Below are 13,356 nucleotides of genomic sequence, written 5' to 3'. Positions count from 1 at the left end.
TGGGAAAGAATGCAAAAAATGCATTACCTTGATTGCTGTCAGGAGAGGACCTTGCCATGAATGGGATGTCAATCACACCACCTCCTTTTCATGAGCAAAGCTCATTAGCCCCTTTGTTTTCCTTGACAGCTCACCTTTTAACAGCTGTCAGGAGAAAGAAATGGGGTGGGGGCACTGTCTATAGCTTTTGAGGATGTTGTCTAGGTTTAGTATTTACAATACCTTGGCAGTAGCTGTCCTCTAGGACTTTGTCCTGGCTAATTATTGAAATTACTGTATGCACACAGCGCAAACCTCTGCAGTTTTTCAGTAAGACATACTCAAGCTATTTGGACTGTTAAAGAATGAAATAATTAAAATTGGTCTGACCGATGTTCCAAGGTGCTATTTGGGCACTTGAAGGGGTCTCTCTAAACAGAGATTACAAAAGCTGGCTGTCAAGTCAGTTTTCACAATCTCAGGGGAAAAGGGATGAAGGGGAACAAAGCCATGACTGCCTGAAAATAGCTCATGATCATAGCAAGGAGTGGGGGAAAATGCTCATTCTGCTGCAGTGTCTTCTGTGATACTCTTGGGAAGATTGAGGGGGATTGAGGTAAGAGGGAGCCAGCAACCCACAGTGAGCTCAGTCATCTGTTGGGTACACTGTAGGTTGTTGAACAACCAAACCACTGTGACTTATTGCTGGGGTGGATTGGGGTGAAATATGAATGCACCCATGCTCCTTAAAGCCTGGGGAGATTTGGCTTACCCATACACCATCCCTGCATTCTGCCTCCAAACTAGCCTGGTTGCAGACCACTGATACAGAATAAACAATCTAAGTTTTTGAACTCTGTCTTTCATAGTTTTTAGCAAGCCGAACTTATAAGAAAACCGTCCTTACTGAAGAATTAATAGTTCGGTACTTGCCAGAAGAATTGTCTGAAAGGAAGAAAGTTTATGAAGAAGAAATGAAGGAATTATCAAAGTAAGTAGTCTTCCTACCACAAGAAGATACTGATTATATTTAACTGGATGATGTAAGCAAAACATTTCCTCATGTTTACTTGGAGCTGACTTCTTGAATGAATCATCCAATTCCAGCATGTCTTAATTGAGTATAGTTTTTAATCAAAGAATTAGCTGATTTGGATCATTTTACCTAAGAACTCTTCACATATTTCTGTTCTCCATGCATTCACTGCAAGTATGGTGTGGAAGGGGGACCGTGTTCACTAGTCTTGTCTGTTAGGCATTTGATGGAAGGTCTGAAAGAGGTGCCTACCTGATTGAGTGAACCAAATGTACAGAGTTTGATAGATGAGCCAGTGGATGTGGTCCACTTCCCCTTCATACATTTTATCTACATATGTGGTATGGAAACCTCTACACAGAACAACAGAACATTATCCTTGGCTATTTTGAGATTTGGCAAGGGCCTGCTTCACACAAGAGCCCCTCATGCAGACCCTGTCTAGAAGCACTGTCTGGATTGTAACCTCTATATATGTGGACATTGGCTATATTGATGGGGAGTGGTACTTACACATATTAGACATTTGGGAGAAATAAAATTATGGTTGTAGAATCTGGAGGCTCGTGAATTTTCAAATTTTACATTGAAAAATTTCCCCTCTTCCCCAATTAGTAATTACCGTGACAGTAATCACATATGATAGAATGTAACTTGTCTAAGTAGGGCTATTGCTTCAGCAGGCTAAGCTGAGGAAAAGAAAAGCAGAAGCTGAACAGCTCTGCCAACCCTCTTAAAATAGCTAATCCCCCCCACCACATTCCTTTTTATTTCAGTGTCATGACTTTTTTGATTACCTGCTTTCAAACTAGGGAGGTACTGATGAAAAATAACAATACAGAACTCTTTTGTGGCCCAGTGATTGGAATGAGTACACTTTAAATCCATTATTGAGGATCCACTGGAGGGCAAGCCTGAGGCCAGCAGATTCTATAATTCCGGCTGCAGTCGCATATATTAAAGTTGCTGTAGCTAAAAAGTTTGTGGTTTGATTTTTAGATTATAAGCCGGTAGACAGGATTGTCTTGTTTACTGATTATATGAAAGATGCTCTAGGAACCCTTCTGGCTGAGAAAAGGGATAAAAATACTGCAATTAAATAAATAATAGATGGTTTACTGGTATTTTTGGAAAGCTGTTTTGCATGAACTCTGGATTACCTTACTTCTGCCTTTATAGTAGGCTACTGTAGTGTGACTCAAGGGATATATCATTAATAGAGAGACGGCCTAAAAAGAGTGTGGGTGGGTAGAACTTCATGCAAATTTCAAATGTGGATTTCATTGACTTTTGCAGATGCTAATGCTGATTCTTTATTCTCTTACAGTTTGAATCAAGATGTTCCCATCTTTGTATGTACCATGGCTTTCCCTACCATCCCTTGCCCTCTTCATGTCTTTGAACCCCGCTATCGTTTAATGATAAGAAGATGCATGGAAACTGGTACTAAACAATTTGGCATGTGCTTAGCTGATGAACTGAAAGGGTAAGCAAAGGTTTGGAATTAAACCTGTAAATGTTGAATTTCTTAAAGAAGATTTGCTTTAAGAATGGGTTTTGTTCCCATTCAACCATGACAGTCACTTGGTGACTTTGGACCAGGCACTGACTGTCACCTCACCTACCTTACGAGGTTGTTGTGAGAATAAAATGGAAAAGAGAAGAATTATGTAAGTGCTTTGGGTACCTTGTTAAATTCCTTGCTAAATGTAATACAATACAGCAGTAATAATAATAATAATGGCCTTCAGCTGACATTGTTCTCTGACTTGGCACTTCGTCACAGACAATGTCACTAACTGTGTAGTAGCATCACAGAAAATGAGTCGCAATTGGATTGCAAAGGAGATGAGCTGTTGCAGATTTGTGTATAAATGTGTGTTATCATTTGAAGTTTTTAAATTGCTATTTTATTTATTTATTTGCATTTATTTATTTCCTTTGGTACTATATTTTTGTAATGTTCATCCACAGGCAGATGAATTCAGTGTTACTGTCTCAGATTTTTCCAACCCAATTTGCTGGGCCACATTGATCATTTGAAAAATTCAGAAGCAGTTGGCCTACCAGTGACATGCAGATGTCATGAAATTCCTTCTATAATCTCATAGGGAGATGTACAGTACTTAAGGAAAGATCTTCCTGTCTGGACATACAGCCTTAGGACACAAGCACTACTGTGTAGCTTTCCACAATACTGGGACAGGCATTATATATTTCCACATGTCACTTATCTGTTACCTTGTGATATCATTTTGTTAAAACCACTCTGTTCAGAGTTGTGTAGCTTGTCAAGTGTTTTCTTTCTGTTGTTCCCTTGTTGGTAGAATCTGATTTTTTTTCCAGAATTTTTTTTTCTACTAATTCACCTTAAATAGTGCAAGTATGCATAAGTGTGCATTAGCACTAGTGCATGAGTACACATTAGCACTGTTACAGACTCTTTTTCACTTCCAAAAGTGAAAAACCAGTCTGCAAATCCACAAATTTCTCATGACTCAGCAAAAGCAGAACTGCTACAGAATCTGCAGGTTGGATTCATAGAAATCCAAACTTAATTGAATCCATTGTAGATTTCTGCAGTATTCCTATCAGTTATGCACGTAATTCCTGTAAAAAGCATTTTGAATTAGGTTCTAAATGTGGTATGTAGAAGTCAGCAGCGAGTCCTATTCCTTAAGTGTACTTAGAACTGCAGTCTTAAGATGGCTCATTTTCTTTTTGCCCTATCAGGTTTGCTGACTATGGCTGCATGCTAGAAGTCAGGGATGTGAAGTTTTTCCCCGATGGCCGCTCAGTTGTTGATACAGTTGGTGTTCGGCGTTTCAGGGTCTTGAGCCATGGTCAACGGGATGGATATAATACAGCAAACATTGAATATTTAGAAGATAAAAAGGTAAGTTTTTGTGTAGTTTTGTAAGACCTTTTTCTTAATATGACTTCCAAGTATATAATTTTGTTGTTTCATCAGCTATAAAATAAATTATATTAGCTTTTGTTTGATTCACTACCTGACAACCCTCTTGAATTTGTATGTTTTTCTCCTTCCCTTCTGTGTCCCATTATGCCTCTTTCCTCCTCCTCACAACTTCACCAACTCAACACTGGTAACTTAATATTTGAGGATTTTGAATCAAAACCTTGCCTTTAACTCTTGGCAATACCAAGCTTCACGGTCACTACTTGGAGAAGTTTACAATGTTAATTATGTAGCATTCTGAGTTCCTCAGACATTGTTTGTTGCAAAACAAAATATCAAGTAAGAAAGTTTAATGTAGCAGGGCCCCTCTCCTCAAATATGAAGTGGACACTTGGCTAAAATTGGTGGTGTGTATATGTATAACCTGAGGTATTTAGAGGGCAAATATTTAGAATGGCATTTCTAATTTATCAGGCATCTTAAAGTGAGTGTCAGTGGTTCTCTTCTTTAGACTGATAAGAGAGCATTAGAAAGCGCCATCAGATCACATGTTCCTCAAGCAAGCTTTGGACACTGTCTTTTAATCCTGTTAATTTTGCATTCAGTTTCTTCAATAGCAAAACATAGTTCAGTGAATTAAAATATACTTGGATTTCAGTTAATCCTGTAAGGGTGTTTTATCATGATTTGCCTTCATATTCATCCTCCTTCCCACTTCTACATCAATCATGGACACTGCCAATTTACAGATAACTATTTACCAAGTGGTAACTTGTCACATACTGCTAGTAATTGCTTGGCAAGCTTTTTGGGTAGTAATTCAGTGCTGTCACTGCACTCATCCTAATGATGTTGCAACAGCATAAACTAATGCCAGTACGAAGTCATTACTGCTTGCTAGAAAAAGGGAAGAAACACTACCCTGTTGCTGAAATTTAGGAACAAATTGGAGTCTGTTCCCATTACCAAGCAAGTACCAATTACATTGTGCTAGTGTTAGTTTGCATTAGTGTTCTGACAACATTGAATAGAAAAAACCTTTCTACCTCTGTATTGCTTCTGTGGAAAGCATGGTAAGAATTTCCTCACAATTATGCAGATTATGCAGACCACCAATGTATCAGGTAGTTAGAGATACACAGTATTACTGTTTATTAATCTGCCAGATGTTAGTTCAAATTAGCGCTGCCCCTCTCCACACATACACACCTTCTTAGATGCAGCAGAGGAGAAGTATAATGCATTTCTAAATCTATGAGAAGTCTAAGCTTGGATAATGTTCAAAATAACAAGATAAAGCCGCTGGTCCCTCTCAGAATCAGGTTGTCCCCAGTTTAACTTTCACACATTCAGCTCTTTCAACTTTTATTTTATTTTAACTTTCTGCAACCTGATGCCCTCCAGATATATTTGACTGCAGTCTCCATCAACTCCATTGAGCAAGTCCAATGGTTGGTTGATGGGAGTTGTAGTAAACACATCTGGGTGGCATGAGCTTGAAAAAAGGCTGCTCTATTCCAAGATGACAGTTTGGCACTCATGTTACTATTTAGGCAGATGCTCCCATCATACATGAAGTAATTTAAAAGGTTCCCGCTTGAGGCAGGTGCATATGAAATTGTGCCTTTACATTGGATTTACTTGCTTGAACGCTCTTGCTCTTCCCTTCCATAAGAGTGTTGCGCTTGTGAATGACTGTCCTGTTTAAATGCAGTGAAATCTATTTAATGCAGAAGCCTCATTGAGAGGATGGTGTTTGATCCCTCTTAAGAATAATACCCTACTGAGTAAATGTGCCTGGCTGTGTTAGAGGTGTAGCTGCTGCAGATGGATTGTGTTCCTAGAAACCATTGCTGTGCTGGAAGGATCTGTGAGGGGAGATAACAAGAGATATTGAGATGAAATATTGATTGCTAGCACAAGTCTCTAGCACAAATGAAATACTCTGTGCCAGCAGGCCTTGGCTAAGAGGGTTCCCTTTTAAATAATTCCAGAGGGACCAAACAGTTGAGTCCGGAGATCCCAGCAATGGAACAGAATATGGTTTTACAGCTCAGGATGCCTAGTTCTGCTTTACTCTTTTCAAAGGGAAAACTAAACATCCTGTGCAGCATGCACACATGGGGCCAGCTTATACATCATAGCATCAAATTATGGGCTAATTAAGTAAAGAATAATTAAGCCATGATTTGCCAGGGTGCATGCTGCACAGAGTCACTTGTGATGTGCATATGAATGCCACATTCATAGCTTGTTAGCACATTGTCAAAAAACAAAACAAAACAACAAAACAAGAAGAGTTTACCTAACAACAAGCAGTAGGTTAACTCTGGATTATTTAATCCATAAGCAACCCAGAGTGTCCTGTTAAGTGACACTTCAGTAATTATTGCACTGTTTTCATCATGCCTGCTCTCCATATGAGAAACCCCACGTTGAATTCATTTTCATCCATTGTCCAGGTTGAAGGGGCAGAGTATGAAGAACTTGTCCGCCTTCATGATTCAGTCTATGATCAAGCTGTTGCCTGGTTTACTTCTCTTAAAGACAATATGAAAGCGCAAATTCTAAACCACTTTGGGCCAATGCCCGGGAAAGAACATGAGCCACAGGTAAATACTACTTTACAAGTCTGCTTTTAAGGGGTATTTACATGTTAGGGCATCTAGGAAAGCAAGGGAGATGCACCTGAGGGAATATGCTTTTTCTTGGACGCATAGCCCACGTACGTGTCACCCATTGACTGGTGAGTATGGGAAGAGGAGCAGGTTTTGGGACAGGTGGGGAATTACCTGGACGGATGGGGAAAATAGAGAAGGCTCATGGAAATAGGGTCTCTGAGAACTGCTTCCCTTAGGCCAGTTTTTTCCTGAAATGCAGGTAGCTGTACCTCCAGTCTGGTGCTCTCTGTGTTCCACTGAGCCTTTGGGAAACCAGCATGTTTTTCTCTGATGTCCAAGTGAGCTGCTATCAACTGAGCAGTGGTGGAAAAAATGCTATTCCCACATGCCATTAGCAGCATGGAGATAGCAATCTTAATTCAGATCACTGGGAGTGGGAGGTTTAACTCCCCCATCTCCAGTGATCTGCACCGGGATTGCTGAGGAAGTGGAGGAAGTTTTATTCTTATTTTCCTAGAGGCAGCCATGCACCCAGAATTGCTTTGCCCCCCCGCTAGTATCCCTGTCCACCTCTCCCACTTGGGAGATTGCAAACTCTGCTGGGATGAAGAATGGCCTCTGCTTTTCCATTTCATCAAGGAGACTCTTTGGAAGCCAAGAAAGGGATCTCAGCCTGTCAAGAGAGGAGGTTAAATCTAGATAAACCTTCCTGTTCCTGTTTATCCAGAGCATGCATAAAGTTGCTCTGGGGGAAGAGAATTTGGAATACAGAAGCATCAGGAGTCCTAATGCATCCCAGCAGCCATTTTCAGACTTGCATGCTGCTGTGTAGCTGTTTTCCCTCCATTCACTTGCACATAATGGGCACCCAGCCCTGAGTTGACCAGAATTTCAGGGCACTGCAGTGTTGCTGTAAAATAAAGGGAAGTGCTATCTGTAGCCCACATTTTGACGTGTTTTTTAAAAAGATGCTCTACTCTCTTCCTGGGGGAAAAACTTGTAACTGCTACAGTAAATTGTATTCTGTTCTCATTTGTCTCTATAGTTTACAAAAAAAAGACACCAGCCAGCCATGAAACACCAGAACTGACTAATCCGGTTCAATCACTTGTTAGCACCAAAAAATTTACATTTAAGGCTGTGCAAATCATTTTGAGTCATAGTTTAGTCTTGCTCACACAGACTAAAGTAGGTATTTTGGCAAAATCTCTGTGCTTCAGCCTGGTCTGTTTTTATTTTTCCATTTGTAAGACTATAACCATAGTTACATAGCAGAACATGGTGAAATTATGGATTTATCACCAAGCTAGAACACTGTGTCAAAGCAGTAACATAGATCTTACTTCAGCACTTGGTCTGTGACTTGAAATATCCTGGATAGTAGGTATACCCAATACTGGGTTGAGCAAAAAGCATTTCTAGAAATTTAAAAGGCAGCAAATCTTCATGGAAAGGTCATTGTGTTCCTATACCAGCTTTTGTTGTTCAAAATTGCTCAAAGCCAGAAACAATTTCAATTAAGGGAAGGATAATACAGCACAAACATCCCTTCTCCTCTTGTATGGAGAGCACCAGTTATGAAAGATTGCCCATTTCTGTGATGACAAATACATGGAATCTCACATGAAGTGACAACTTGATGGGACTTAGGTCATCATTCAGCCCTTTGAAAGAATGAAGTCTTGACCCAGATCATTTTGTATTACAACATACCAACATTTACTGGCATAGTGTAGTCTAAACAAAGCTTGAATGCTTTTGTCTGTTTCTACTGGGGTTCCATTATTTGTAGATGATATAATTTCTTCTCTGATTTAGAGATTGAGTTAGTATCAGATCAGAAAAGTTTTTAAAAAGACAATGTTTTGCTTTTGTTTAGAATGATCTTCCTGTTGTAATCTTTATATTTTGTTCCGAAGTACCTTGGGGTGCACAGGTCTACTTACAGCCTTTGCCTTCTGGCATAGAACCAAGTGCTCACCTTAAGATCATCCTATAAAACAAGGATATTTTCATTTATTTTCCTTTGTTTTTCCATTAAAAACATACATAGAGATATTGTTTTTTTTTTCCTTTTCAGAGTAATCCCAGCGGTCCAGCTTGGTATTGGTGGTTATTGGCAGTATTGCCGCTGGAGAACAGGGCGCAATTGGCCATTCTTGCCATGACTTCACTCAAAGATCGACTTATTGCTATACGGCGTGTATTAATATTTGTGACACGCAAAAGACCCAGATGACACAACCTTATTTGTGAACAGATGCCGAAGACAACTGGTTGCAAATGCTCATAAGAATGAAGTTGGAGACTAAACAATTCTTCCCTTTTAATGACACTGATCTCATCTAAGCATTCATCATTCTTTGCACACACTTTACCCAGTAGTTAACCAACTATTCTGTGCCTATTGTCCTGGAGAAATCTGAGCCTCTTGGAAGTTTGCTACAATTGCAACATAGCTGCTAGTAGTTGCAGGAAGCAATGTGGAATTATTGCTTGCAAACAACTTTCTGTTTATCAGGAGGAGACAGTAGCCCTTAAAAATCCCCAATGCCCCAACTGAGGTGTTTACTTTTATTGTAGCAAGGAAACAGAACTTGGAGAGGTGGCTTAGAAACTGAGAATATGAATTATTGGAATATTCTTTAGAAGTAGTTGTTTGAAGGAAAATTTATTCTCTAAAAGAAGAATCCACAAAAGACCACAGGTACTGATGGATGGGACAATCTTTTAACTGCAGCATGTTGACAAAAATACTAATCTGTGAAGCAAAATGGGTTTTCCTGGACAAAAAGTTTCCCTTTTGTGTCCAAAAGAATAGCTGGTGAACAGCACTGTGGCTGATAAGAAATCAGTTTCTTGTGTTTGTAATTTGCATGTTGTGTGTAATGGGAAGAATATTTCAAAATATATCTAGGAAAATAGGGTGTGTCTCTCCTCCCCTACAAAAAATCAGAATAACCTCAGACAACTTGCATTACTATGGGAAAAGTTACCTATGGACAGCCCGATCTTTTGTGGTTGTATCCTAGAGCTGTGTGCACATAAGGATCCAATACCCTCCCATGGCAGATGGTATTGTGTGTACATAGTAGCTTTTCTTTGCCATTGGGACACTTGAGCATGTTGACCTGTGTTGCAAAACTCTGGTTCATTTCAAGCTATTCTGTGGTTAGATTACTAAAGGCTGTTGTGATACAGAATTGCCACTTCAAAATATCTTTCATGTTAATTCTGAAAAACAAGGTAAGATACAGTTTTCACCTCTGCTCACAACTGCCATGCCAGCCTAACCTGTTATACTGGAACAATGTTTGTTAGCACATTTTTAAAACCAAAACTTTAATATTCCTCGTTATGTACCGACCACTGTCTGTGCTTGGAGTCTTTGTCCTTGGTGACAAACATGAGAGGAGGCACAAATTGAACCCTGTAAAGGCAAATTTCAATGCAAGCTTAAACCAGGTGTTAACTTTCAATTTGTTGTTGGTTTTGTAAATATATCTGTATTTTTATGTCTTAGTACCTGTTGTTAATTTTTAAAATATGATCAGCCTATTGGAAACTTTGACAGTAAGCATGAAATAGCAAAACAGTGTTGCTAATACAAACTGCTGAGATCTCCAGACATGTAGAAATAATTATCCTATTGGGGTGGGCGGGGGGAATGACACTAGTTCAGATCTCAGAAAGTTGCACAAACAGAAGGAAACTGAAAGATGCTGGTTCATGTGCAAATAATCTGGCAAAATGAAAGTAGTGGCAATACCAAAATACTTCAAAAGTGCCTCCTTTTTAAATTAGAAAAAGTGTGCCCTCTTTAGACACAGGTGTAAACACTTGCACATGAATTAAGGAAGAAATGTCATCTAAAAAAGATTGACTTTACTATTTAGTAGTAGTAATTGTGGCCTGAGTGGTGTTAGATGATTGTCTGAACTACTTGTCAGAAGTTGCCAGCAGTCGTTTCCTAGGAACTGATCAACACACCCTGAATGTACTGTAGTTGCCTCAACCTTGAATTCACCTTTTGTAGTTAAGTAATGACCCATGACTACTCTTTTAATTGTAAACTGCATAACTTGTAACAGGTGAACTAATGATTTCTTTCATAGCCTTCCTGCAGTCCCTCTACCAGAGTTGGTAGATAATATGTTTTTTCTTCAAGTATTTTCCGAAAGATGGCATAAATGCCAGAGAGAGGGAAGCCTTTGGAATATCTTGTTCCCTGGGTGCTATCATCCTTTTCCCAACACAGCCGTCTTCCTGTTAACTCACTGTACTTTAACAGCTTCCAAGGTTATCTAGTAAGAGATTCTTCAAAATGCACCCTCATTAATTTTGGCAGGGAACTTGGACCACCTTCATCCTTTCTCACAGTACCCTTGTCTGTGCTTGCTTGGTATTCCTCTTGCAGATTTTGAGTGTACCTAATGTTTTCTCGGTCTTTGTCTTTTTCTGTGTGTTTTTTCCTCTTAATAGCTAAAATAACATAGCTATTAAGCATAAATAAGAAACGATTTTGTCCCACTAAATGTTTCAGCACTGTTCGTTGTTAGAGTCTGTTCTCTGTAGTGGGTGGGCAACTTGTGGCTGTCCAAACGTTTGGGCCTGGAAATAATTCCTGTTTGCCATAGTCAGCATAGCCAGCAGTGAGCAGTTACCCACCCCTGCTCTACAGTATCTCTGAGATTCATATCTGATGACCTGTTTTCAGTTTTCAAAGGAGGACTTCTCTTAGTCTAGCCCTTATGCTTTAAAGGTCAGGTTTTCTGCTCTTTTAACATGCCTAGTCTAACAAGTGAGCAGGTACATTAAAGTATATGACAAAAGCCAGAATTTTCAAACCTCTTTCTCTTATGCAGATTGCTTTTGTGATACTGAGAATGGGGGATTAGGATGTACTTCGAAAAGCTTTGCAGAAAAATGGTTCAATACCTCTTTTTTGAGTCTAACAGGGAGAAGGCATCTCAGCTTCTTCCATCAAAAAACATGCAAAAGCTGTCGGCCTAGTGTATAAGGTCTCCAAATAATAAATAGATTTTGCAGGTGAAGTTCAATCACTTCAGTTTTACAAACAATGCCAGTTTGCTACTGTGGCCTTTTATCTACTGCTTTTAAACATCCTTCTTTTCAGTCACTGAGACTGCTTTGTGACTCTAGTGAGCTGATAATCAGCAGATTTCTGTTCCTACGGCTTGTGCTGCAATTAATTTTCAAATAAAATAAATGGCAAAGGTATTCAGAAAGCTGTATGCGTTAGTCATACAGTGCCTCGCTAACTTGAAGGCCTCATGTTTGGTAGCGCCTTAATTTTGCAGCTCTGGAATGATTGTATCAACAAAGTACTGCAAAAACCAGATCTGGAGCGTATGACCAGTTATGTTTTGTTTTTTAAGTGTATTTTATGTAGATAAAACTTGAAACAAAATCCTTACATTTTAAAACAAGTTGAAAAGTGTGTGGGGGGGGGTGTGCCCACATGCGTGGGTGTATGTATATATATGTATAAATATAAATTATTAACCTGCACCTTTTTGTACTTAGTAAAACAAAAGACAGGTATGTGTTACAACCATGTTTGGCACTTCTTGTTGCATAAATAAAGCCAAACCTTTTTTTTAAAGAAAATATTGCTGCAATGTTCATTTCATGTATAGTTGGAATTTTCATGGGGAAATGTATATGTGATGTTTGGAATAAATAAATTCAGTTTACAAGTGACTTGCGTCATTTTATGAACTCTTTATTTTAGATAACACTAAATTCTTTTCTGGAGTTGGCAAATGTGCACCTTTTGAAAGAACCACAGGCTTTAGGTTGTACATCAAGTCACTGAGACTTAAAAATGCATTTGATGGTAAAAAACCTCTGGGTCTGAGTGTAGTGGGAGGAGCTAATGCACCCCTTTTTCTAGCAAGCATTTTCTGCTCTTTTTGCTCTCTTGCATTAAAAGAATTGTGCATCTGAGTGTTGCATGTTCTCTGAGCCTGTAGGGTGGTTTTTATTGCTGTGTTTGTTTTTTCTTAATCTCTAAAGTATCTGTCTGCCGCAAGATAAAATTTAAAACTCAGCTAAAACATGAGGTATTTTCCCCTGGAACTGACTGCATAAAGACTGTGTAATAAAATTGAAATTCTTTGATTCATGGTAACATTTTTGGAAGTTAATGTTAATCTCAGAATTAACACTTAACAGCTAAAACTTAGTTTGTAGAAAGTATATTTCATGTATGGATTCTTTGCCTAATTATCTGAGAACATGGTATCTTTTTTTATCTTTGAAAAAAAATACTCCGATAACCCATAATTATGGGTATGGCTTACATGGTCAGGATAAAGGACAAGACATAGTTGTAGATACAAAAGTTGTAGTTTTTTCACCAGATATATGACCTAGTCAATGAAAAGAGCCATCATTGCTTGAATAGTGGTGGTAAGGGGTAAAGATCCAGTGTGTAATTAGAAGTCTGATAAAATAAGAAGATCACAGTCGATTAGGTTTCTGGCCACAAAAGAGTAGGAAAAATAACGGTTAGAATTGTTCCTTCTCCTGGATAGCAAGGTAATTACCAAGAAGGGAGCAAACTCAGAAAGCCATAACAACCTGAAATCTAGTCCAGCTTTTCCTACTTGGTGTACTCAGAAGTTTTGATATTCAGCATCCTAGCAGGCTGGTCTAGCATGTGAGGATTGCTGGGAGTTGTAGTCCAAAATATCTCAAAGGTTCACAAAAATATTGTGGGATTAGACTGAGAAATGTGGATCTGTCAAAAGAGGATTTGCAGCACCTGTTGCACT

General features: G+C 38.9%; 1 protein-coding gene across 1 annotated transcript in view; it reads left to right on the top strand.

Annotated features, from left to right (window-relative positions):
- The window catches only part of LONRF2 (LON peptidase N-terminal domain and ring finger 2), a 57,241-nt gene extending 44,961 nt beyond the window's left edge, over positions 1-12,280 (top strand). Inside the window, exons 8-12 of the mRNA XM_044433795.1 lie at positions 849-970; positions 2,343-2,501; positions 3,749-3,911; positions 6,398-6,547; positions 8,637-12,280. Of these exons, the coding sequence (XP_044289730.1) occupies positions 849-970; positions 2,343-2,501; positions 3,749-3,911; positions 6,398-6,547; positions 8,637-8,795 (753 nt within the window). The 3' untranslated portion in view covers positions 8,796-12,280. The remainder of the gene's footprint in view (positions 1-848; positions 971-2,342; positions 2,502-3,748; positions 3,912-6,397; positions 6,548-8,636) is intronic.
- The last annotated feature ends 1,076 nt before the right edge of the window (positions 12,281-13,356 follow it).

Source organism: Varanus komodoensis, unplaced genomic scaffold (genome assembly GCF_004798865.1).
Source record: "Varanus komodoensis strain SLA01 unplaced genomic scaffold, ASM479886v1 scaffold1, whole genome shotgun sequence".
Lineage (NCBI taxonomy): Eukaryota > Metazoa > Chordata > Lepidosauria > Squamata > Varanidae > Varanus > Varanus komodoensis.
This window is presented reverse-complemented; position numbering and strand designations above follow the sequence as displayed.